The sequence below is a fragment of the Malurus melanocephalus genome, unplaced genomic scaffold (genome assembly GCF_030028575.1).
Source record: "Malurus melanocephalus ecotype Western Australia unplaced genomic scaffold, MMel_1.1 scaffold_83, whole genome shotgun sequence".
In the NCBI taxonomy this organism is placed as follows: domain Eukaryota; kingdom Metazoa; phylum Chordata; class Aves; order Passeriformes; family Maluridae; genus Malurus; species Malurus melanocephalus.
Window position 1 is genome coordinate 740626 of NW_026623315.1, and position 23057 is coordinate 763682.

The window sequence follows — 23057 nt, forward strand, 5'->3', positions numbered from 1 at the left end:
ATTTCCCCTCCCACATTCCCCCAGGCTCGGCAGGGCCGTGTTCCCTCTCACCTTGCCAGTGGAGGCAGTGCCACGGAGGATGCACAGGTAAACCACGAGCCAGGCCAGTGTCAGGCAGAGCGCCTGCTCCCACTGCACGCTGCCGCTGGCCTCCAGTGATGGGGAGATGTTGAGTGTCTGCCGGTACCAGAAATACTGCGTGGACGAGGTCTTCTCGCACTCCTCCTCGTAGCCCGTGCGGTTGCTGTTGAGGGGACAGGTGGCCCATGGCAGGGGGTCCTGGCAGGGAGGGACATGCAGTGAGTGCTGGTTGTCAGTGTGGCAGGGACAGCTGAGGTGCCACTGGGGACAGGACAATGATGGCCAAGGAGGCTCCCTGCCCGGGCTTGCTTCTCTCTGCATGGTGCTGCCCGGGGCTGGGGATGACCCTCTCCTCTGGGGATCATCTCTTTTGACACTGTCCCTTGAGAATGACCTTCTCCCCAAGGATTGATGCTTTCTGATCCTCTCCCCTGGGGATGACCCTTTCTGACCCTCTACCCAAGGACAGATCTGCTCTGAGGACTGATTCTCTTCCCTGGGGATGACACTCTCCAATCCTCTGCCATGGGGCCAAACCCCTGTCCTGCCATAAGACAGACCCATCCCAGGATGCAGGACACCCTGGCACCAAGGCACATGTGACCAAAGCATCACAGGGCTGACCTTGACCTGAATTATGTAGTGAGGAGAAGACAGCAGCCAATCCCTCTGGGAAGACCGTGGAGGGAGACACCACTGCCTCACTTTTCCCTCCAGAAAWGCCCTGGGTTTCTGAAGCTTTTGACAGCCCTCCACCTCCCCTTCCCAGCTGCAATGGTGCCACGCAACATCCAGCACCAATGCAAAGCCACCATGACCYTTCATGGCCACATTGGGCACAAACTGTGTCATCGGGAGCCCACACACCTGGAAGGAGTGGAAGAGATACCAGAAGGCCCAGGCGTTTATCACATTGTAGTACATGGAGAGGAAGAAGGAGACAACAACACTGGCAACTCCTGCAGGGWTGGAGGGAGACACTTGGTCAGCAGCAAAACCCCAAAATGCCGAGGGTTCTGTAACATCTGGGGTGTGGGAGCAGCACTGCCATGGCTGACACAGGAGGGGCTTTGTCCCTGCACGGCCATGTCAGGGACAAAGGGGCATGTCCCTGTCATTGTAGACACCTCCTCCTCCCACCGGGACTATCCTGAACTGGATTCTATACTTTAGACACTGGGGAGTGAATTATCAATATATCATTAAAAATAAAATGTGTGTGTATGCAAATTAATGATAGCTTGGGTTACCAGGGTAATTGAACAACATAAAAATGTAGCTAAGAGTGCACATTGGGAAGTGCTAGACTAGAACAGTAGGAAATTAAGGCACCATTTTATCACTCCTGTTGAGCTTATTGGGAAGGTTCTCTTGGGGTCTAAATCCCAGTGTARGCAGCCCCAGGGGCTGGGTTTAGCACTGGCCTTCACACTGTGATTTTGGCARTCTTCCTGATGGCAAGGGAACACTCACACCTCTGAGCCCAGACTCAACACAGCAAGCTGGGATCTGGCCCCAGTGCCCCACAAGGGACATGCCATGAAGTGTCTGGCTTTGCTAAGCCTGGTGAGATCCAGTAAAACCTGAGCTCCCATCGGGGTCTCCTCTGAAAGACAAAACTCTCCCATCTAAAATCACCCACATTCCCTGTGTGCTGGAAAACAAAKGTGGAAACTGAGAACTTACCAACACCACAGAGGTAGGGGCTTATTATTTTCCAGGCGCCAATGCTGCCCTGCCGCATCCGCTGCCCCACGGCCAGCTCCAAGTAGAGCAGCGGCATCCCCTCGGCAATCAGCATGATAAGGTATGGGATCAAAAAGCCACCTGTGAGAATAAACCCAGCAGCCAGCCTTCAGCAAATGAGCAGCGAGATAAACGCCACATGGCCCTGTTTGTGTTCAAATCACGCTGCCAACATCCCAGGGCCTGGCTGGGTCTGGGTCCTGATCCTGCCCAGGTCCCTTGAGTACTGAGGGCACGGCGCAGCCCTGAAGGCCATATCACAGAGTTTCAGGCAGCATCCCAGAGCCTGGTGTGCGCTGACGGCCTGTGTGCAGGGAATTTTCCGCAGGGACTTGGCAGGGCTGGGAATTCTGCTGTTAAACTGTGTTGGTGGCACTGCGGTGTGGCAGCACTGCCCAGATGCGTTCGGGAGGTTTGAGCAATGCTGGGGGCTGGGGCTGTTAAAGGGTAACCAAGCAGCCGCTAAACCTTGTAAACGATAATGAGACAAAGAGGACGAGGGAAAGATTTACTTCAGTGTGGGGTGCTCTGCCGCACAGCCAAAGTGCTGGAAGAAAAGGCAACAGAAACGTTCGTGTTGAATAGAGTTTTGAGGTACATATTGAAGTCTGGCCTTGCTTAAAAATAAAAAACCAACAACCAAATAACCAAAATAAAAAGTTCCCAACCCCCCATGCTGAGCCTGAAAGAACCAGCAAATGGATGAAGAATTTTCCCCCATGGGGAACAGACCCTGGGACAGAGGCATAGAGTCTCCTCCTGCATGGGGCTGCTCATCCCTGCTTCCCTCCTCATGGAGAGACACAGAGATGCTCCTGTGGAAGAGGAGCAGCACGAATGAGAAGGCTGACAATGAGGAAGGGGAAAGGACCTTTCCTCCTGGGAACCAGGATGTGTTTCAGCCTCAATTTCTGCCACAAAAAAAATAAAATCCTTGTATTCGACTTGGGGCTCACTTCAGAAAGAGCTGCTGACTGAGTCAAAAGCTGGATTTTTGTGAAGGCTTCCCTTTTTACAGCAAGCCAAAATATTTACGTAAATATCTCTTATTTAGGATTTAATCTGTGGCATTAACATTCCTCGCAATGGGCTTCTGTGCAGCGCTGCGGAGCAATGAACTCCGTGCAGCGACTGAAGCAAAGACCTGGAAATAAACACAGAGCAATAATCCGGTTTATTCTGGGAATTAATTTCCCACCTCCCAGTTCTCTTGTTATTAACAACCCCTTTGTTAGTCTGTTAGATAACTTCCTATGCCGCAAGGGAGCCGTCGGAGGTTTAAGAGCTCCCGCAGCCGCTCTGTGCCCCAGCAGCCTCTGAGGGGAGTTCTGCCATGTACCACCACAGGGGAATCGGCATCAGGCCCTTGCSGAGGCTTTTCCACCCTGCCAGCAGCGCTGCCACATGTTTGGCATTGGCTGTGCCACCTGGCAAGGAGGAGAAATGCCTTCAGGCTTGTTTTTCATCCCAATGTCCCTCTGCAGCTGGGGGTGCCAGGGCTAAGCCCCTGCCCCTTGCTCTGCATCCTGTTTGTACACAGATCTTGCTCCTAATGCCACTCTTCCCATAGAACCAAAATGTCTCATGCAAGTGACTCTGGCAGCCGATAAASCAGCTCCTTATCAGCTGTGAATCACCACAGCTTCACTCATTTACACCGGGCGTTGCTCCCTACGGTGCCAGCTGTCTGCAAAAATCAGCCCCCAGGCCAGATCCCTGTAGTTGGCAAAAAGTGTGTGCGAGAATGCCCTAGGTCTGYTCAAGGCACTGGGCTTGGCCAGTGGCACCCTTGCCCCTGCTCGGGCTCCTGTCTGGTGCTCAGGGGCTTCCTTGCCCAGGGCTGAGCGCTGCTGAACACCAACCTCGCTGTAGATCCATCCCAGCCTCATCCCAGCCTGGCCCAGCCTGYTTAGGGCCAGAGTCACTGCACCCTACAAGGTCTGAATCCCCCCTGCTCTGCTCAGGTCAAGCTCTCTGGAGATGAGCAAGGAGAAGAAGGAGGAGGCAAACTGCTGATGAACAGAAAGACAGGTTATAAAGTCTGCAAATACTCTCTTTATCAGTGTCATCTGTGATAAGGGCCCTTTTGCTCTGCTGGGAAGGACAGGGGCTGGCTCTGTGCATTACTACAAGGAAGATGTGAAACAAGCTGGCACCCCCTCTAATTCCAGTGTCTGGCATATCCAGCTTTTATGCTCCTGAAATGATCTGTATGCATGAGTTTTGCTCTGGAAAGACACAGAATCCTCTTTAAGACCGGAGTAAATAAAACAATTAAGAAAAGMAAAATCTCCTGTCCGAAGTTTTAGTTTCACAGCAGAAAGAGCTGCCTTTCCCCACTTAAATATAAGTGCTGAAGAGAAAAATWAAGGAGAATATAATGAAAAATAATGGAAAAACATTCTCATAAAACATGCTTTTCAGAAAATACTTGGATGTATCATAGAATCATAGAATAGCTTGAGTYGGAAGGCACCTTTTAAAGGTCATCTAGTCCAAAGCCCCGGCAATGAGCAGGGAAGCTTAGTTCATCTTCTATTCAGGTAACCAAGTGTTCCAGTTTTGGTTACATTTCAGAGAATTTTCACCAACTACATTACAGACAGCTGGTTAAAAGAGCCACACAAAACTCCCAAAATGTCGGAGTTCTGCTGTCCTTCAGGATGTCTGCCATGATGGGCTGCTAGCAAAACGATCACGTGCAGTTTGACTGCGTACACAAACACTCTCATTTTAAGCTTTGTGCTAGAGTTCAGTGTCAGACATGAAGTCTTTATCCTGAAAATATGTGTAGAGGAAATCACACAGAATTGCAGCACATCTCTARTTTCTACTACCTAAATTGTCTAAGAAACCTTCAGCCAACTGCAGCATCTATCTTCTACTGACACTTAACCCACCATATTATCTGGGTTTTTCTGACCTGATCCCACAGGACAGCTTTGATGCAGTCTCAGCACTGAGATGACTTTTCAAATAGCATGAACCAACTCCTATCACAACAAGTGCATTCAGAAGTAAGCTACAAGCCAAGAAAAAAAATAAATAAAAAAAAAAAAAAAAAAAAAAAACCACCCCAAAAACCCCCAAACTTAAAAGAAGCAAAATATCTCTAAACATCTCAGTGTTTCTTCCTGAAAGGAAGAAAAGGGAGCAGGAGACCAGAAGCAGACGAGGCCAATGTTTATCACGTCCCTTAATGCAAGACATAGACTGGTCCGAAACTATGACAACAGATGCAGTAGGAGAGACAGTAAAAAACCTGGTTGTCTTATAAAGAGAGGCTATTTTCAAAGATTTTTCAAAACAGTGGTAGCCTGTATACTAGATGAGATTAGTACTGGTCTTTAATCAATCTAATAAACTGACTTCTGATTTCTAAGGAGGAACAGCTGTGGCTTGGACATGAACAGACATCTTTATTCAGTCTGGACCCATGAAAAGGATAAGCTTTCAAAGAGTTTTTGTTTGTTTTTTTGGTTGTTGTTTAGATATTTTAGAATTTATTTTTGGAACACAAATTAATTTATTCCTTATTTTCAAAGGAAGGAAAGGAGGCTTTAGCTGTGGAACTCCTAATGATTAAGGCATTTTAGCCCACTTCAAGGCAGATTTGCAGCCAAGTTATCATCTCCTAAAGTAAGGCTTTGTATAAAAACAAGACATTAATGACAGGTACTTGATACAGCTGATCTTTAAATTAAATCAGTGCAAGCATYTTCCCTTCTAAGTATGTTCCAAGTCCCCACAGGTAAAATGTACAAGGAACTGAATCATTCAGAGTGATTCAATGGGACAAAAATGTAATAAATTAATACCAAGTAGATCTGKATCTCTCACTCTACCTCCATTCTTTTAGAAAACATGGGCCTTCCCACTGCTCCATTGCACTTAYAGGAAACAAATGCCACTAAATTGAGGCAGCTGTCAGGTAAAAGTGTAATGCTAAAGAATACATAAAATAAAGCCACAATAAAACAGATTTCACAGCAACAGAAAGCCAGACCTCCTACTCTGCCCTGGACTCTGCTGGGTGGACAAGGCATTAGCATGGACAACATACTTTTGGACTTAAACTTGCCACACTCCTCATCGAGGGAAGCAAGAAAATGTAAACCACACTTACCTCCTCCGTACATCTGACATAAGTATGGAAACCTCCACACATTTCCCAGCCCCACAGCATAGGAAATGCAGGCGAAAACAAACTGCAGGGGATTGTCCCATAAGGGTCGGGATTTCTCCATTGCTTTCTTGCAGGCAGAGGTTTCAGYAGAGCCTCCTGCCTTCAGTCCCTCAGGTACTCTGCCAACCGTGCCTCACACTCCACGCCAGTCCGGCTTGGAGGGGAGGGAAAGGCGGAGGAGCTATGCTTGCCAATTCCTATCAAGCTTTTTAATTACTAATCTTATTAACAGGCACATACTGAAATAGGAATGCTGGTAAATAGATTATAGACACACACAGAACTATAAAATTGGTACTTTGGGTGAATAGCTGCTTGGGTTTTGACTGGCATTTCTGGGAAGGATGTGAGCTGAGGGATTTTTATCGACTCACATGCCAACTTGAAGCTGTGAGGAAATAGCACTGGGGCTGCAGTTTGGTTTTGGAAATGATCCTTCACCACAGGACTCCCTTCCTATGGAGTGGCATTCATGTGCATGAGGCACCACCTTGAATTTGCTTATACAGAAGAGGAGTTTCCACACCGTTAGGAATGGGTTTATAGCCTSTCAGTGCTGACTTCTAGGACAAAAATAAACAGGTCCTCAGACATACTATACCTGTGCCCTGGTRCTCACTTCAACCAACCCAGTTCCAAAAGTAGCCTTGAAACAGCCCTGTGAGCAAAGCTGGTCCCCAACCTGGCATACACTTGAGAACAACACTCAAGTTTGACCCTCCAGGATTACTGCCCTCCTCTGCATGTGTGACATGTGAAATAGCCAGTTTCTTCTCACTTACCTGCATGCTCAAACCCCACTCCTGCACGTGAGCTTTTCTGAGGGGTTGTCCTTTTAAAATACTTTCAGGGACCAAATACATAGACCAGTGGAAAAAGGTGTCTGTGGCCATTGCAGAGGCAGAAAGATCTAGGGGGCCTTTGGGTCGTCTGAATGCTCACTGAGGTGCCAGCTCTGAACATGAACCCTGTGTGTTTGGGCCCCTGCCAAGGTACACTTTGAGCTCAACCMCTTTAGACAGATCTCTCAGTGAAGGAGGCTGCCAGCAGCGTCTGCAGCAATAAAAAGTGGCTGAACAACTCCAAGGACTCRGCTTCCTTCCTCTGTTCAAATGGGTTTTTTCCAGGGCACCTTTCAGGACCATTTTACGAGTAAAGCTTGCTCARCTGCTGTCAGTCTCATTCCTCCAGTGCCAGGAATTTGCTCCCTGCCAGCACTGTGTATGCTGCTCCAGCATCCCATTGGGCACTGGCCAAGCTGAGGCCTCCAGCTGTGGGTACRGGTGAGAACCCCAACCACGGGGCCTTTGGACAGGAGCCCAAACTGCAGAGTGTGTCAYGCAGCGCTGTCGAGCCCAGCAGAACCACTCTGGTGAGCCTGCTGACCATGCACATGTATTACCAAAGTCACAAAGCGGGACACCACTTTTCTGCGTGCTAAAGGTGACAGCAAGAGGTTTACACATCTCCCATAAGTGAATCCATTCTTTGTGGTGTGTTTTAGTGGTGCTGGAGATGTMATTGTCACTGGAAAACATCAGGGCTTGCCAAAGCCTTCTGTAGCACAGTTTTGAAGGAGTTTGTGACTCTCTTGCAGCATCCTTGCAGTTCTTGTCTTCTTGCCCTGCAGAACTGCAACATGCCAGAAAGCACCGGAAATATGTCTCATAGGTATAACCCTGAATTCTGAAAATTACCTGAGGTAATTTTAAATCCTTAAGCTGTTAAACTGAAAGACACACACACTGAGAATGTGAGTCCCACATSGTGAAAACTTCTGCAAATTATTAAGAAGTCAAATGCCCTGGCAGTGAGATTTATTATAAATGATGTGTATAAATAGCTTACAGTATTAAATAATTTGCTGACAGGACAGCCTTAAAAAATAGCACATCAYTGCCACTTGGGATGCTTCTGTGTGAATAGATTACTCCTACTGATGAGTATCATCAAGTTAAAGATTTCCTTGACTCTGTACCTCCTTCCCATTACATTTCAAACTAGTTTACTAATGGATTGGTGGAGATCATGCAGGCAGAGAGATGTGACGTCCTCATCTTGGGTCAGGCCAGAACAAGAAGTTCAGGTGGAATGAGATGAATCCTTGCCTCTCTCACAAATGTCAGCCTCATCAGCAGCTCAGATCACAGACTACTGTGAGTTGTTTTTAACGGTGGTCATGTACACAGGCACCCAGCAAAGTGYGTGTCACCTAGTGGCTCCTCAAGACACATGCTTTAAATATATTTAAATGTATTCAAACAGACAACACTTAGGAATTCCTGCTGTGGGACTTTCTATAAATACCTCAAATTATCAATATGCTATTTCTGATGCCGTTAATTGTTTTATCTCCTTTGAATTGCTTTCATTCAGGGAAGGGCTTGGGCTTTAGGGACAAAGACAAGCCTCTAATAGACACATGCAAGAATTTTTGATCATTTCACTGTTCATATTAAAAAAGGATTAAAAAGATTTTTTTCTCTCTACACCTAACAAATTTGAGATGTGGGGTTTASGGTAGTGATTGAGAAGGGCAGGGGTTCATCTGCACAGCAGACCATGGACTGATGGGACTGCCCAGGAGAACTGCCATATGTAAACCTAGTCAGAGGCTGATAAACAAAGCAAAGAATCCCATTTTTCACTGAAGCAAAACTTCAAGTACTTAGGTAAAGGTATCAACTAAAATTCCTGGGCTTGTATCTCTTGATGACAGTAAAGAAAAAAGCCAAGTGCCTCTCCCAGCTACCAAAAATGCAAACAAAAAGGAAATTTCAAGTCCTAGCAACAGTTTGGGTACCATGATTTCAGGGTGTGAGAGAAGCTTAATAGTTCTATCAGCAAAGTCAYGGAAACAAGGGAGGAAGAAATTCTACCAGGTAGCCTGGACCTTATTATGCTACCTCCAAAATGTATCACTATATCCCCTAGATTTAAAAACAAACCCTCTGGGCTTTCCTTGGTGAGCCAGACATGTGGGATGGGGACAAAGTGTCAGCAGCTCTGGCATCTTCCATTCCTGGAAGCACTTACTTGCAAACACAAACATGGTGTCTGTTAGTGTATCAGATGATTATCAAAGCAAAGCCATATACAGCCTCTGCCTGTGTTTAATGATGCTGTCAAGGGAAGCAGATATGCAGACGAGGGGGTAGCAGCTTCCTCATAGGGGTTTTCTATTGGGATTCACTGTTCACAGTTGCTACCCTAAGCTGTCGATTTCCTTACCTTAGAAGAAAGGAAGAATCCATCTGGATTTCGAGATCTTTGACAACTCATAGGCCATGACAACTGTCGGACAATTGCTCTATGTGCAACTGGAGATTACAGTTACCTCCTCTAGACAGTTACTAGGATTACAATTATTGCTTCCAGTTTATCATTACTATTTGCTGCTTAGTTCCAAACTGTAGATGATGCCTTCAAGGCCTGTACCTTCAAGTCATTTCTAGCCTCTTAATCACCCTTAAAACTGTTTTACTTTACCTCAACCTCCAAAGAAAAGCATGCCTGAAAACAGTCTATTTTCCTTGCTTTTCCTTAGCACCACAGCTCTACCCATCTTCTGGCTGTGTGATTTTTTAGGATACTGCCCTACAAAGKTGCACTTAATGCAGCTCTGATTCAYAGAATTGCACTTAWTTCAYCCGGACTTCAAAACTGAYCTCTGTAAAAYRAGAGCCAGGAWCTGGCATGTCACTAAAACAAAAAAGACAGCTGGATTAGTCAGTCAGTTCKCCTGCTTGTCACTTGCCAGTTCTCACTTTCAAAGCTTGCTCGCAGTCTGGGGAGGTCTCCGGGCAGCTCTCTTGCTCACCAGCAGCTGTCAGTCGTGAGTTGCCCTGCCACAGTCCTGCACCAACCACTCTGCATCACCATGACTTACCAGGGACACTTCAAGGCACTACATCAACAAGTTCCTAAAAATAATAATTAAAAAATAATTAACAAACAAAAGTTTCTTTTGAAACAGAATGACATGTATCTACCCACCAATATTTGGAGAAGAGCTGACTCCAAAGAGGCTGCCTAATGTTTCAGGTCATATCTGAGAGGAGACTCTGCTAGGAGTCAAAGACGTCAAGATGTCTTTGTAGGCAGCCAGAGCAGGCCAGGAATCCSGGGACAGTATTTTCACTGGGATCTTGTCAAAATTAACAATCACAGGGTAACTCCCTAGGCACATTCACTGTTCAAAGTCAGTTACAGAAATAACAACAGTAACAATTAAAATAACAATTCTTACCTGCTCAAATACAAACTTACCTTCAAATGACTTCAAAATGTTTTAGAAGGCACATCCTTCTAGACAAGATCAAACCTTTTAAGCTTGGTTCATTCAGTCACCTGATACCTTAATGATTCACATTTGCTTCCTGAGGCAGTAATAATAATTCCACTGTGATTTYACAGCATTTCATTATCACACGGAAGTCAAGACCAGTCCTTGATAATGCCAGAAAAGGTAAATCAAACTTAGGAATTTTATGAACATTTTGGCTGGACTGAAATCTAAGTTCCTGGCAGATGACTGGGTTTCCCAAAAGCAAGGTATGTGGGAAATGTCCAAATTACTGCTATTCTTAATAACTAGACTACGAAACAGAAAGGTGCACTTTCTGTTTTTTGCAGGTTTAAGTGTCATGGTATTTTTTAAATATATTTTTTAAATATATTTTTAAAATGCCTATTAGCCACAAGAGAAAAACAGGTTTGTGAGTACTTTATGAACAGTTAAAGATCTTTGGGTAATATACAGTCTCATTAAGATGGCCACATCCAGGACTGCTGGCTCATTTATTAACAACCAGCTGCTGAACTGAAGTCATCATTGGAGCATAGGTTTGCTTGTTGGCTGTCCGAGTCAGTACTAGCAAAGCTGAGCTGCCTAGATTTCATTCCCATAAAAAATATTCTTCAGTCTGCAAGAAAAAAAAAAAAAAACAAAAACAAAAACCAAACCACAACCAGCTTGAAAGAGATTTGATTTCTGCAGACCAGCCAGTTATACAGAAATCTTCTTTTTAAACATTCCCTTCAGGCATTTCTAGGGAATTAACAACTGAAGTGGAAGAAATGGATGATRTCTATTTGAACAATACATGGAACAAAGGCTGCTAAAAGCAGTATTAGAATTTACACCTCRGGGAAAGAAGTGAAGTTTTAGAAACATCAGACACTGCCAGGAGAGGTTCAGATGTCATCTCTATCTTCAAAATATTGTACCTATCTCAAGAAAAAGAGAATCACTACTATATAATGTTCCAGGTCTTCTTTGACAGGTACATCACCTGTCAAAGATGATGTATTTTTCATCAAGAGCTCCACATACRATCTTTAATTACCCATTCTGCAGCACAAAAAGCAAGCATCACAGAGATCTCACATCACCAAACTGGCAATCTGCAAGGCAGGAAATCAAAGTCAGAGTTCCAATTTTGTGCTGTATAGCTCTTTACAAGATTTGCCTTAGTGATTTGAGGAGTTAACAAGGTCTGTAACAATGCTTGTCTACAGCCAACTTATTTCATTGAGATTTAGGAATATACTGAAGTTGACAGTGCACTTTCTTGCTGAGATGRCTTCTAAGCAGATAATGAAGGCCAATCACAGTCAATATTCTAGCTAAACCAAGAGTCAAAGATTTATGAGAAAAGAAGACTAACAGAAGCCATGAGAATCTGTCTTTCTTCAACCTTTACCTGCCATTTTAGAAATAGTAACTGATCTCATTCGAATGTGTGTTATTACAAAGAAAAACCACACAACATTCATCCAGACAAGTACTCCTGTTGATCTGAGCAAACACAGGACAAAAAGCTCTTTGGTACATTCCTATTAAGAACTTAACATTTTAGTGACTGTACAAGGTCAAAAGAATACCTTTCATTAAGTTAACTGTCACTGCATGAGGAGGATGCCACCCCATAAAATGCTTCTACTGTGCTACAGCAATAATATCATGCCACAGGCATGGGGCTTTATTCCAAACCAACCTCATTTAAACAATGGGAGACAAAAGACAGGAGAACTTAAGGAAAACAGGAGAACCTAAACTTAGAGAAAACAGAAGAACTCAGGCTGCAAGTGTACGGCAGATTTAAGCAACTTCAACAGCTTTGCTTGTTTAAGCACCAATGAGAAAAAAAGATCCATTTCCATTCAAGCAGCTCCTGAGAAAAATATTGTCAAATGCCAGTTTCTGTACCACAAACACCTCAGCCTCATCTCAGCCCTGACACTGGTACTCTTCTTTGCAGCTTTTTGATGTGATGTGGCTTTGAGCATGAATCTGTAATTTACATATTCTCATTTCTAGCAAGATTTTTTACTGATCTGCCACCCATTTCTACAGATATTAAAATAACAGCTATACCAAACATTCCTATTAAAAAACCCAACTCCTTAAAGACTAAATGTTTGAAAGCACAGTATTTTATTTGGAGTAAAATACAAGATACATATGAACAGGGACAGATGAACAAGTAGAACACTCTATTATGGGACTGACAAACAAATGCAAGGCAGAGAATTACAAGTAGAAGACTCAAGAAAAGAAAGRTATTTTCTGGTGAGGTTACATTAAGGATATGAGAACATCTAAAATAACTTATTCCCCCAAAAAGTTGCTCCATTGACTTTCCTATGCATATTTAGATTATCATCTCGATATTAAGAACACTGGCAAAATCAGAATTTGTCTTCTAATGTTCAAATTTGCTTTAAATCAATTCAAGTGAAAAAGCACAACTTTACTTGAAAGGGTCCAGCACTTTGGCTATAAAGCATATTTATCTGACTGTCTAATGAACACCCTCTAGACAAATGCTGCTGATCACACTTTGCTGAGCTATGACACGTCTGTTGTGAAGTAACATTACAGAATCAGCATTTTTATTTTTTGCTCCTCCTACTTTTTACTGTCACTGAAGCAATTTTTACATATAATGCTACTTCATAACTACATTAACTACACAAAAGTAAAAACTGGAATTTCCACCTTGAAGACATCAAAAACTCTAATACATATATTTTTGGTCTTTTTTCCCCTCCTTTTTTTAACAAAAATAAACTCCTTTGTTTGCAGGGCATGTTCTCAGCTCTTCAACAAGGTTTGCTATTTCTCAARGAATGTCAATAGTTAACCATTAAAAACATGACTGCAGAAACTAATACCTATAAATTGTAGGTTTCATTACTTTCCTTACTCAAGGAAGTAAKATAAGAGTTTCAGTGTGAAATTAATGTTAACAAAAAGATATTTTAAACACTAGAAGCAAAGAACGTGCCATTCAAAATGAAAATTATTGGAAAATAATACCAGTCTACATTTTCTGTCCATGACAAATTCTGATAGATCAGATGCTTTTCGGTATTTCAGTCCTCTGACTCATATCTGAGGATTAAAAAAGAATAAAAAGAAAAATTATTAAAACAGAGTAGAAAATACCCCTTTGCCTTTAAAAAAAAATATGAAACCCAAGCAATAAACTACCACCACAGAGTGACACATTTCTGTCACGATWTACTGTATAACTTAGGCCAAAGACAAATGCATTCACTTTTTGGATTACTTTCTCCATTTAAAACTGGCCAGTTTACCAAATAGTAGAGCAAAGGAACGACGTACCCACAAATCCAAACAACTGCCAAAGCAACTGGAACATCTCCCAGCTGTATCTCTGTGTGTAGTACCTGAGGCCTTATCTRCCACACCTATGAATATCCTTATCCCCTCCATACTAATTTCTCTGATTACTTGCTACATGGCAGCTGCTGTTGCACACACCAGTCCGAAACACACTCAAACCATTCAAAGGATTGATTTGTCAAAAATCAGGGAATAGCCTACTACAAGTTCTTTTCAAAGGAAAATGCATAGACTGTTTTAGAGGAAAATGGGAGTAGAACATGGATCCAGAACAATGCTCCTGTTGGGACAAAGAGGACAGCACTGCTTACTTGGAAAGCCTTCTACGCAGATCCTTTATCTGTTCATTCTTCTTGGTGAGAATCTCTTTCATGTTGCGATAGGCAGCTGTTTGCTGAAATTTCTTCTCCAGTTCCTATAKAATAAAAACATCAACATATTATTTACATATTATGAAGACCAGTTCAAAATATTTTTTTTAAAAAAAAAACCTACTTGCTTTTCCTATTCAAGTTTCACAACACTAGTTTCTGTAACTTACTCAAATTTAGATGAAGTCAGCTGGTAGATTCAAATAAGATTACTGGAATAAGATATAGAAACACCAACTTAATTTTCTAACAAAATCAGGCTMAAAGTCTTTAGAAGACTGGGAATACCCTTTAAATTAAAAAAATTCTAYGCAGACAAATGGGCAATTTTTAAATATTCATCTACTAATAATCAYGCAGTTAGTTGAGGTTTTGCTGTTTTATGGATAACATGTTTTTCCACTGAAAAAGCAAAAGGGCAAAAGTATGGCCTGGTAAACTCTGCATCCTGTAGTGTGTGCTTGTAAAATTMCTAATCAGTTAACATGTGAGTAAGTAATTCATCTTTACATTACAATAAAATGCTAACCTTTTCAGCTGTGGATAGCTGATCCTGAACCTTCAGTAAGTCATGTTTTGTTGTCACCAAGTCCTCTTCCAAGAATTTTTGGTTTGCAGTAGTGTCATTCAAAGTCTTCTCAAACTGGGATTTCAAAGCTGCCACTTTATTCTCCAGTTCAGTGATATCCTGGTTGGCATTATTCTTCAAYAGAATAAATATTTAAAGTATGTTAAATTCAAGAGAAGAAATATTCAAAATTTAAAGTGCAAAATTTCACACAAAGTAGGTACATCTTCACTTTTAATAATTATGTATATGTTACTCCTGTAAAACMTTAATGAGAAGTGCTTCAACTAAAAAAGAAAGTTAGAGCAGGGACTAATTTATATCTTAAAAAATTGTTAATAAAARCTTTTTAAAGGTGGCTGGAATGTTTTCTCTGCCAAGCTGAGACTTCAAGTTCTTGTACTTCACTTCTTTAGTAATTAGTTGGAGCKAGAGGATGAATCATATTACAAGAAATTATCTACCATACAGAAACAGTAAAAGACCATTTAAGATCAGTGATACCATGTACTTTTGAAACATTTCCAAAGGCATTAGTGTGGGACAGGTAAGAAAGCCTAAAACTGTGTTAAGGCTCAAACCCTCAGTCAGATACCAACATTGCACTGTTCTCAGATGCCTTACACAAAGAGGGTCACAGTTGCTTGTGAAGCAACTTTCCTGTTTCATTATGAGAAGCCACAACTCAAACTTTTCTGAACATCAGTTCTGGGTCATAAAACATTATGACAGTGTAACTGTTACATGGATTTTCATTAAAAAAAAACAAAAAACAACAAAACAAAACCAACAAACAAAAAACCAAACATAAAACATTCTCAGGTTTTAAAACYCAATTTCAAACACAAAAATGTAACAACTCCGGATGAGGCTCAACCAACAGCAACTTAAAAATGACAAAATCTAAAATGTAAGAAAGCCCAGCTCCTTTTTTTTCTGGAACTTAAGACTTGAGATTAGGAAACCACTTAATAGTAGTACCTGTACAGAAGAAAAGCCTATTCAGAATTYTGAGACAGAGTTCAAGGCTGCAATGTTGAAAAGCACTACATACATTTTGTATGTTTTAGATCAGAATAGACAGTTGCTGTTTTTCTAAACCATGACATCAGTCAATTATGCAGAAATTCTAAATCCTCAATTTAAACTGATCCAAYAGAACAGTTCTCTCAAACTGTGACTCATACTTTGTGTGTGGAGCCATCTATTAACTATTAATCAAAAACAAAATTCAATCTGATGAGCTGGTTCTTAGGAACTGCTGTGGTTTGGCAGTCATTTATTTGTTCAAAGAGTTGGAAATCTACTGCTTTATGAGCAACTGGGAGAAAGTGACAGATTATAGAGAGCAAATTAGGACATGAAAGCTGAAGATACTCTGCAGCCCTGACACTGAGGCCAATTCATGTTTAACCAGAAAAGCAGGATGAGATTTTGTTCCAATCTTTTAAAACTACAAACAGTATTATCCAGGATTTAATACACCCCTTTAATATTTTAAACCTTGAATAATTTAAAGTTTAACAAAACAGAGARAAAAAATGCTATGACTGATTAATCAAGTTCCCTATTAAAAATATGATTGAACACAATTTTGAAAGTTACTAAGTAAACTTTTAACATATTAAGAAAATCAAGTACATACCATAAACCAGGTAGAAAGCAAAATAAAAAGAAATAAGGATTAACATATGAAAATGSAAATAGAAATGTTTTATGATCTTGAACCTTACTTCCAAATCTGTAAATACTGCAAGAAWTTTAAAGTCAATTACTTAAAACAAYGCGATTAAAGTGTTCTAATTTTGTTGAAAGCCTGAAATGCAGTGTTTTAAATTTAAGAAATAATCACACATGAACAAACTTTGGAAAATGCTAATTAGACAGGTAGAAAGGTAGAAACTTAGAAACATACTAAGGTGACCTRAACAGATTTATCTGTGTCAACACGACTTCTAACATTTTTTTTTGGCAGCAGCAACTCACCATTTTGGAGYCCTCATTTATAAAAAAGATTAAGAACCTCAAGTAATAAATAGTGAACCATTTTTAACACTATGCTGATATAGGGAGAACTACAAAATATCAAACAAGCAGCAAGTCTGGCTTGTTCATGTCAACATCAAGTGACAAATGTGTGAAAGAATTAGTATTTTACTTTTGCTCTAAAAACCAGGTTAGGTATCATTCTTTCATTAGTGAACATGAAGAAACAAACACACATAGATTTGTGTCTGTTAGTACAAATATCATCCCTAGAAACATGAATTCTGGACTACTACTTCCTGATAGTTCCTGGATATATATCATAATATCAACTAACATTATGAATYACCTGCTGACTGACAGACCAGTGGGAGCAGACAATGTCAGCAGGAACAACACTAACTCCAACTCTTKCATTTGCCAGAAAAGAAACACACCATACAGACCAACAGTTTGGATGTATTGGCAACAGTTGTGTTAAATAGGAGCAGGAGGATACCTTCTGATCGCCTTGGATCATCTGTAAATCCCTCAGTGACTTCTCTAGCTTGGACTTCTCATCTAGGGCAGCTGTAGCCTACAATACATTGAAAAATTAAAACCTCAGAAATGTATTTTAATTGAAAACTTAAGAATAACCATGGGATATTTATTTAGGTATTTTCAAATATGTAAGCAGCACTAAGTATCCAGCCTTACAGGGAATTTACCTGTGTTTCTATGGTCCTGAGTCTGGTCTTCAATTTCTCATTTTCTTCTTGGAGAAGTGCAACTGTCTTTGGGTTAATGAACAAGAAAAAGTTTGTGAATACCCTTGCAGTGTTTTGAATCTTCCAAATATTTCAGGGAAGAATATACACTTCATAGCTTAAGAAGGCAAAAGAGGTCCTGAATGTTCATAAAAATGGCYTTCGTAAGAAATTTGTAATTCATTAATTTTTAGTGGTTTTTTTCCCCAGTGAGAAAGCAATTTGTCTCCAATTTTACTGTAACATACAGAACCGTTCACTTAAACACATGCTTTACTGCATTGAGATTATTGAGTTCAGCATCTTGTTAGTATCAAGATAAATGATTAAAAATTGTATGTTTAGAGATGCAAATCTCATTGCTGCTCATCATTTCTATTTTCAATCAACAGGCAACACAGTTCCTTTTCAAAAGAGACAAATATTGGGTTACTTCATATCATGTTCTGTGTCACAGGAAATAACCATGTTTCATCAGTCAGAATAAATTCACCATATGAACTTTGAATGACTTGGGGAAACAAAAAAAGACATCAGATGTACATATTCAACAAAAATTGTTATGATTTTGAAATTATTTTTSGAAGTGAACTACATTAATCCATATGCAAAATACAAGTCTGAATTCTTGAATGCTTTAATTATCACAGTGAGTAACAACAATTTGATTCAGACATTGCATTTGACACATCATTTTGGGAATGCAGGACAGAAGACAGAAAATAGAACTCCTTGCTAATTATCTTGATTGCCCAAAACTTAAAAGTGTGGCATTTTAGAAAAGTTCAGCTGAATTAAATCAGTTCAATATCTAATAAAAACTATGATAACATTAAATACTAAAAAGTGTTTTTTTTTAATTCTGAAAACGTTTAGCTTGGGAAAAAMCAGACATTTCCAGAACCAGTAAATTCCAAATTCTTTACGTGCCTGTTTCTTCAGAAGGAATTTTACCAACTTACAAACTTACAAAAAAAAACCTGGATGTAATAAGACTGACTTCACTAATACAGAAAATGTTCAATAACCTAATAATTTCAGCCARCTACATATTTARTTTACTTCTTGGTTGAAACACCTGCTAGCTGCATGGAACTAATTTACTATTTTACTCCATTAAATGAAAAAATAAATTACTACAAAGGCCAAAAGGTCTTTGCAAAAGAAGGATCAATATCGYGTTACGTGTTAAGAGACAATAACCACACAATAAATTTCTGATACTTTACAGTATTTATTAATTTACTAGTATTTTATTTTACATCCTGRGGTATATTACCATGACATCTATATAATGACAGACACAGTATATAAATACTACTGTACAGCTAATCAGTTCATTTGCATAAGTAGAATAATCATTGAGCACAACTGCATGAACAGCCAAGTTCTTACCTTRTTTAGCAGCTCTGACCCACCTTCATTTAATGGAGCCAGTTTGGGTTTAACAGAATCTGCAGTGGGCTAAAGAAATAATAAAGATGAAAAGATTAAATTATACAAATTTCCAGGAGGAAGAAAAGTACTCCTTTAGTCTGTCCATTGATGGTTGCCAGTCAATTCAGCTTTCTTTTGTAAAGCAAATGAATGACCTTTTATTTCAAGTTCATTTTTTACTGCTTCCTGGGCTCCTAAGTTATGGACTTCACTTTCAGCTTMAGTTAAACAAAAACACTGCATAGAGACATAAAAGTATTGCAAATGTTGGTCTACAGAAGACTAACAATGCTGCAGCAACCGAAGACAAAGGAGTAAGAACATTAAAAAATATTTGAGTGATTGTAAGAGTAAAAAGTATTTACAAAGCTCCAAATAATTTTCTCAATTGAAGCATTACAAATAATATACATTAACTAAATATACCTTTATGTTACAAACCAAATAAGGTGCAACCATATTCATGCAACACAAGCTAGAGTGCTATCTGTATTGGGCAATCTTCTCAGCTCCTAGGTCCATGTTGGGATAAGGTAATGTCCCAGTTTTAYCCCAGCTGCCAGGAGAAGGGAATCCAAGGGGAGACACTGCAACACATCCCTGGTCTGGCAGCACTCTGAAAACTGCCAAGGCAGTTCAGAGTGAGCCTTGGTGCCCAAATGCAAAAAGTGACTTTWTGGAGACTTTTAAAGACTGCTTTGAAAAGAAAAAGATATGGTTTTGTTTTTGTCTTTCTCTTAAGCACAAAGAGTCAATACTTAGCATTTTAAACATCTGTCATGACTCCACATGACATTTCATTATGATTCAATTAAAATAAAATTCTACCTTTTTGTTTGAAGATGTATATTCTGACTTTTCAAACTCAGCAACCTGGTCCAATAATTCTCTAAAAAAAAAAAGAGGCATTTATTTACCAAAGGAAAAAAAAAGAGGCATTTATTTACTAAGAGCTATGCAATGAAACATATTTTGCCAGGCTAGTGCTATGCTTTTTTTTGCATGTAAGATTCTTACTAGAAGTACAGGATGAAGTCCTATGCAAATACCATAAATGCAACACATCATGTCATACAATTGAATGGCCTATGCATTAGAACAGATTTAGCATCCTTAATTTAAATATAATCTAACCAGACAACAAAAGCTTTTTAATCAAGTCCGGTCACCTGCTCTTAACTGATTAATTCAAGTAAGAACATTACCAATAAAACATCTTGCTGACAAGTTGGAAATTATTTTGTATCTTGCTATTTTATAGATGACAGCCTTGAAGCTAACCTATCATTGATACAATASTAAAAGAATAGGTTTTTATGATTAGGAAAAGAATGCAAACAGTCAACACTTGGAGTTTTTCTTATGATTGGAAGTTACCGATTCTCCAAGTCAGAGACATCTGTCTGTAACTTCAGGTACCATTTCTCAGCCTGTGAGAAGAGCTGCCGCAGAAGTAGRACGTTGGTGTAAGTTGTGTTTATGAGCTCTGACTCCACTTCACTGTGTACAACACTCTGCAGTCCATCCAGCATGTCTATCACCTCGTCAACTGTGAAGGTCTCTTCAACAAGTCTAAACAGAGCAGTCAAGATGACTCAGGTATGATAAAGGTAACAGTCCTGCAGTCAAGATGATTCAGATATGATAAAGGTAATAATTCTGCATTGTTATGAGATCCCACTACACAGATATCACTCATATAATGCAGTATATTCTAAAAACATCCACTGTCAGTAGTTATTAGATGACCACAACACTACTAATTGGTTATTGTATTTGAATTTTCTCTTTAAATCATTAAAATCACAAATACCAATTCAGCTACAGCCTTGCATCCTGTTTAAACATCAAAAGCAAGATATAAAGTAATGTCATGCTGTCAATATCTATGTTATTTCCTAAAAATTTGAACAACTTGGTTTTAAAAGCATTTGACTTGCAACTTCTGGAAAGTACAAGAACATAYAAACCTAAATGGAGAAAAGTCACCCCATAAAGTATTCAAACCTGCTACTGCTAATAGCTAATTTTGCTTTATTCTTGCTCAGAACCACTCCACACAGTACCTGCTGTCCTTGAGATCCTGAAAACAAGAATCCACTGTTCTGAGACACATGCCACGCTTGAAACGAGCAAAGCGCATGTAGCTGACCACTTCATTCTGGTGGTGCTCATTAACACCCAGCTCTGCCTGCAGACGAGGACACAAGCACACATACAAATATAAGTAAAAAGGTGCAAAAATACTRTGAGTACTTGCCTTCTGCCTAGTTTCTGTGATTGCTTTCACAGGGTTCGCATGCTAACTAGCATTGTGAAAAAAACAACCGTATTTTTTTATTTTTCTAATCCTTAAGTATTGTGCCTTTGAAAGCACCAGTACTGAGAAGTAAGGGTTCAAGTGACWAGTAGCATCAAAAAAGTCACAGAAGACCAGGGACAGAGGCAATCAGAGGACCRGAACCAGAAGGTCTAGGGTAGAGGAAGGTCTTGGATAAATGTGTCATTGTATTACATGTACATGTGTATAATGTAGCTGAATSATGTATGTACTAACAAAAACCCAGAGGAAATTATGTTACTTTTGTAAACTCTGAAGACTTCTCATATTATCATAGAATCACAGAATGTTAGTGTAGGAAGAGACCTTTAAGCTCACATAGTTTCAACCCCCTGCCATAGGMAGGGACACCTCCCACTAGACCAGGTTGCTCAGAGCTCCATCCAGCCTGGCTTTGAACACTGCCAGGGATGGGGCATTCACAATTTCCCTGCACAACCTGTTGCAGTGCCTCACCACCCACATAGTAAAGAATTTTTTCTGTATATCTAATCTAAACATACTCTCTTTCAATTAGTTCCCATTATTCCTTGTCCTATCACTGCAGCTCCTGAACAACAGTCCCTCTCTGGCTTCCTTGTAGGCCTCCACCTACTGGAAGGTTGCTGTGAAGTCTTCACAAAAACTTCTCTTCTCCAGACAGAACAGCCCCAACTTGTCTGTCTTAATAGGGGAAGTGCTCCAGTCCTCCTGACAGCTTCCTGGCCCTCCTCTGGACTTGTTCCAACACTTCCATGTCCTTCCTATGTTGAAAACACCAGACCTGTATGCAGCACTCCATATGGGGGTCTCATGAGAGCAGAGGGGGGCATCGCTTCACTCAACCTACTGGCCACACTGTTTTTGATGAAGGGGATCTTAATCTTAARTGATAATCTGAATCTGTTTCTCAACAGTCTATTGCCCAGAAACAAAAATTGCCAGGGCAAGTTAAGAAGGAAGAAATTTCAGATCTGGCTAAGTTGCCCTTCCATGTGTGCCTCTATTTCAAAAGAAGAACTATTGGCATGGGCAATCACATCAGAATAACCACTGCTCATTCAAACAGCATGAGTGACAAGGAGGCACAACAGGGCACGAGTGGGAGTTGATCACCACAGTCTCTGGAGACCTGATAAAAAGAAAGGCAAGTCCATTTCATTTACTCCGRTGTACTTTGTTAGGATGGCTGGTGTTGGGGAGGGACAGCAAGGTAGCAGCTCTGACAAGACAGTTCATCTGATCACCTTGTCCCCAGTAACCCACCTGTGCAGGGAAGGTCCAGTGACAATGCAATGCTGGGATACCTGGATGAACCATCAGTACTTTGGAAACTAAATGCAGCCGAGGAAGCAGCACCAGAAGTAAATAAAACCCACTCTCATAGTGTGGCTGCAAGTCTGATGCCACTAACAAAGTCTCATGTATTGCAGATGAGAGATCATACGAAAAGCTAAATTAATGCTCTCTTTGCTGCTTGCTGGAGGTTTTTTTTTTAGTTGAAAAGTTTCTATTCATAACATACAGAAAGGAAATTAAACTAGTAAACACATAGGAACTCGTGATCTCCGAGTCAGCCACGCTGATACACAGATAAGCCACTGGACCATCGGATCGCGCAAAACCCCCAAGCCCCAGGAGTCTCCGCAGGGATGGCAGGGATGCCCAGAAGGGCAGATGGCAGCCGCGGCTCCCCCGAGCGGCTCCCGCCTGACGACAAGCCGCACCCTTGCCCCGTTTGCGGGCCGGCCGCCCGACGCGGAGCGCCTCCTGTGCCGGGATCCCGGGATGAAGAAGGAATGCCGGGCGGCGGCCCCCTCCCGCTACTCACCATGGCGGCCGCTCCGCCGGCGCTCGCACGGCTGCGGGCCCAGCGTTGCCATGGAGACCGAAGCCTCGCGAGCGCCCTCGGCACACTCCGATTGGCGGCGGCGCATCCACGTGACCCACGCGCCCTGG

The 23057-nt window shown here is 41.1% G+C and overlaps 2 protein-coding genes across 2 annotated transcripts in view; both read right to left on the reverse strand.

Moving 5' to 3' along the window:
* SLC6A20 (solute carrier family 6 member 20) overlaps positions 1-6116 on the reverse strand; it is a 13377-nt gene extending 7261 nt beyond the window's left edge. Inside the window, exons 1-4 of the mRNA XM_057367703.1 lie at positions 5954-6116; positions 1768-1908; positions 949-1040; positions 52-279 (exon numbers count right to left, since the gene is read on the reverse strand). Of these exons, the coding sequence (XP_057223686.1) occupies positions 52-279; positions 949-1040; positions 1768-1908; positions 5954-6074 (582 nt within the window). The 5' untranslated portion in view covers positions 6075-6116. The remainder of the gene's footprint in view (positions 1-51; positions 280-948; positions 1041-1767; positions 1909-5953) is intronic.
* A 6308-nt stretch (positions 6117-12424) lies between these two features.
* LZTFL1 (leucine zipper transcription factor like 1) lies at positions 12425-23010 on the reverse strand. Its single transcript, XM_057367705.1, has 10 exons — positions 22930-23010; positions 20845-20969; positions 20156-20350; positions 19607-19667; positions 18737-18805; positions 17303-17368; positions 17092-17169; positions 14568-14741; positions 13979-14082; positions 12425-13412 (listed from the first exon to the last, which is right to left on the reverse strand). Exons 1-10 carry the CDS (start codon positions 22930-22932, stop codon positions 13394-13396), a joined length of 894 nt encoding a protein of 297 aa, XP_057223688.1. The 5' UTR covers positions 22933-23010; the 3' UTR covers positions 12425-13393.
* Positions 23011-23057: the final 47 nt, after the last annotated feature.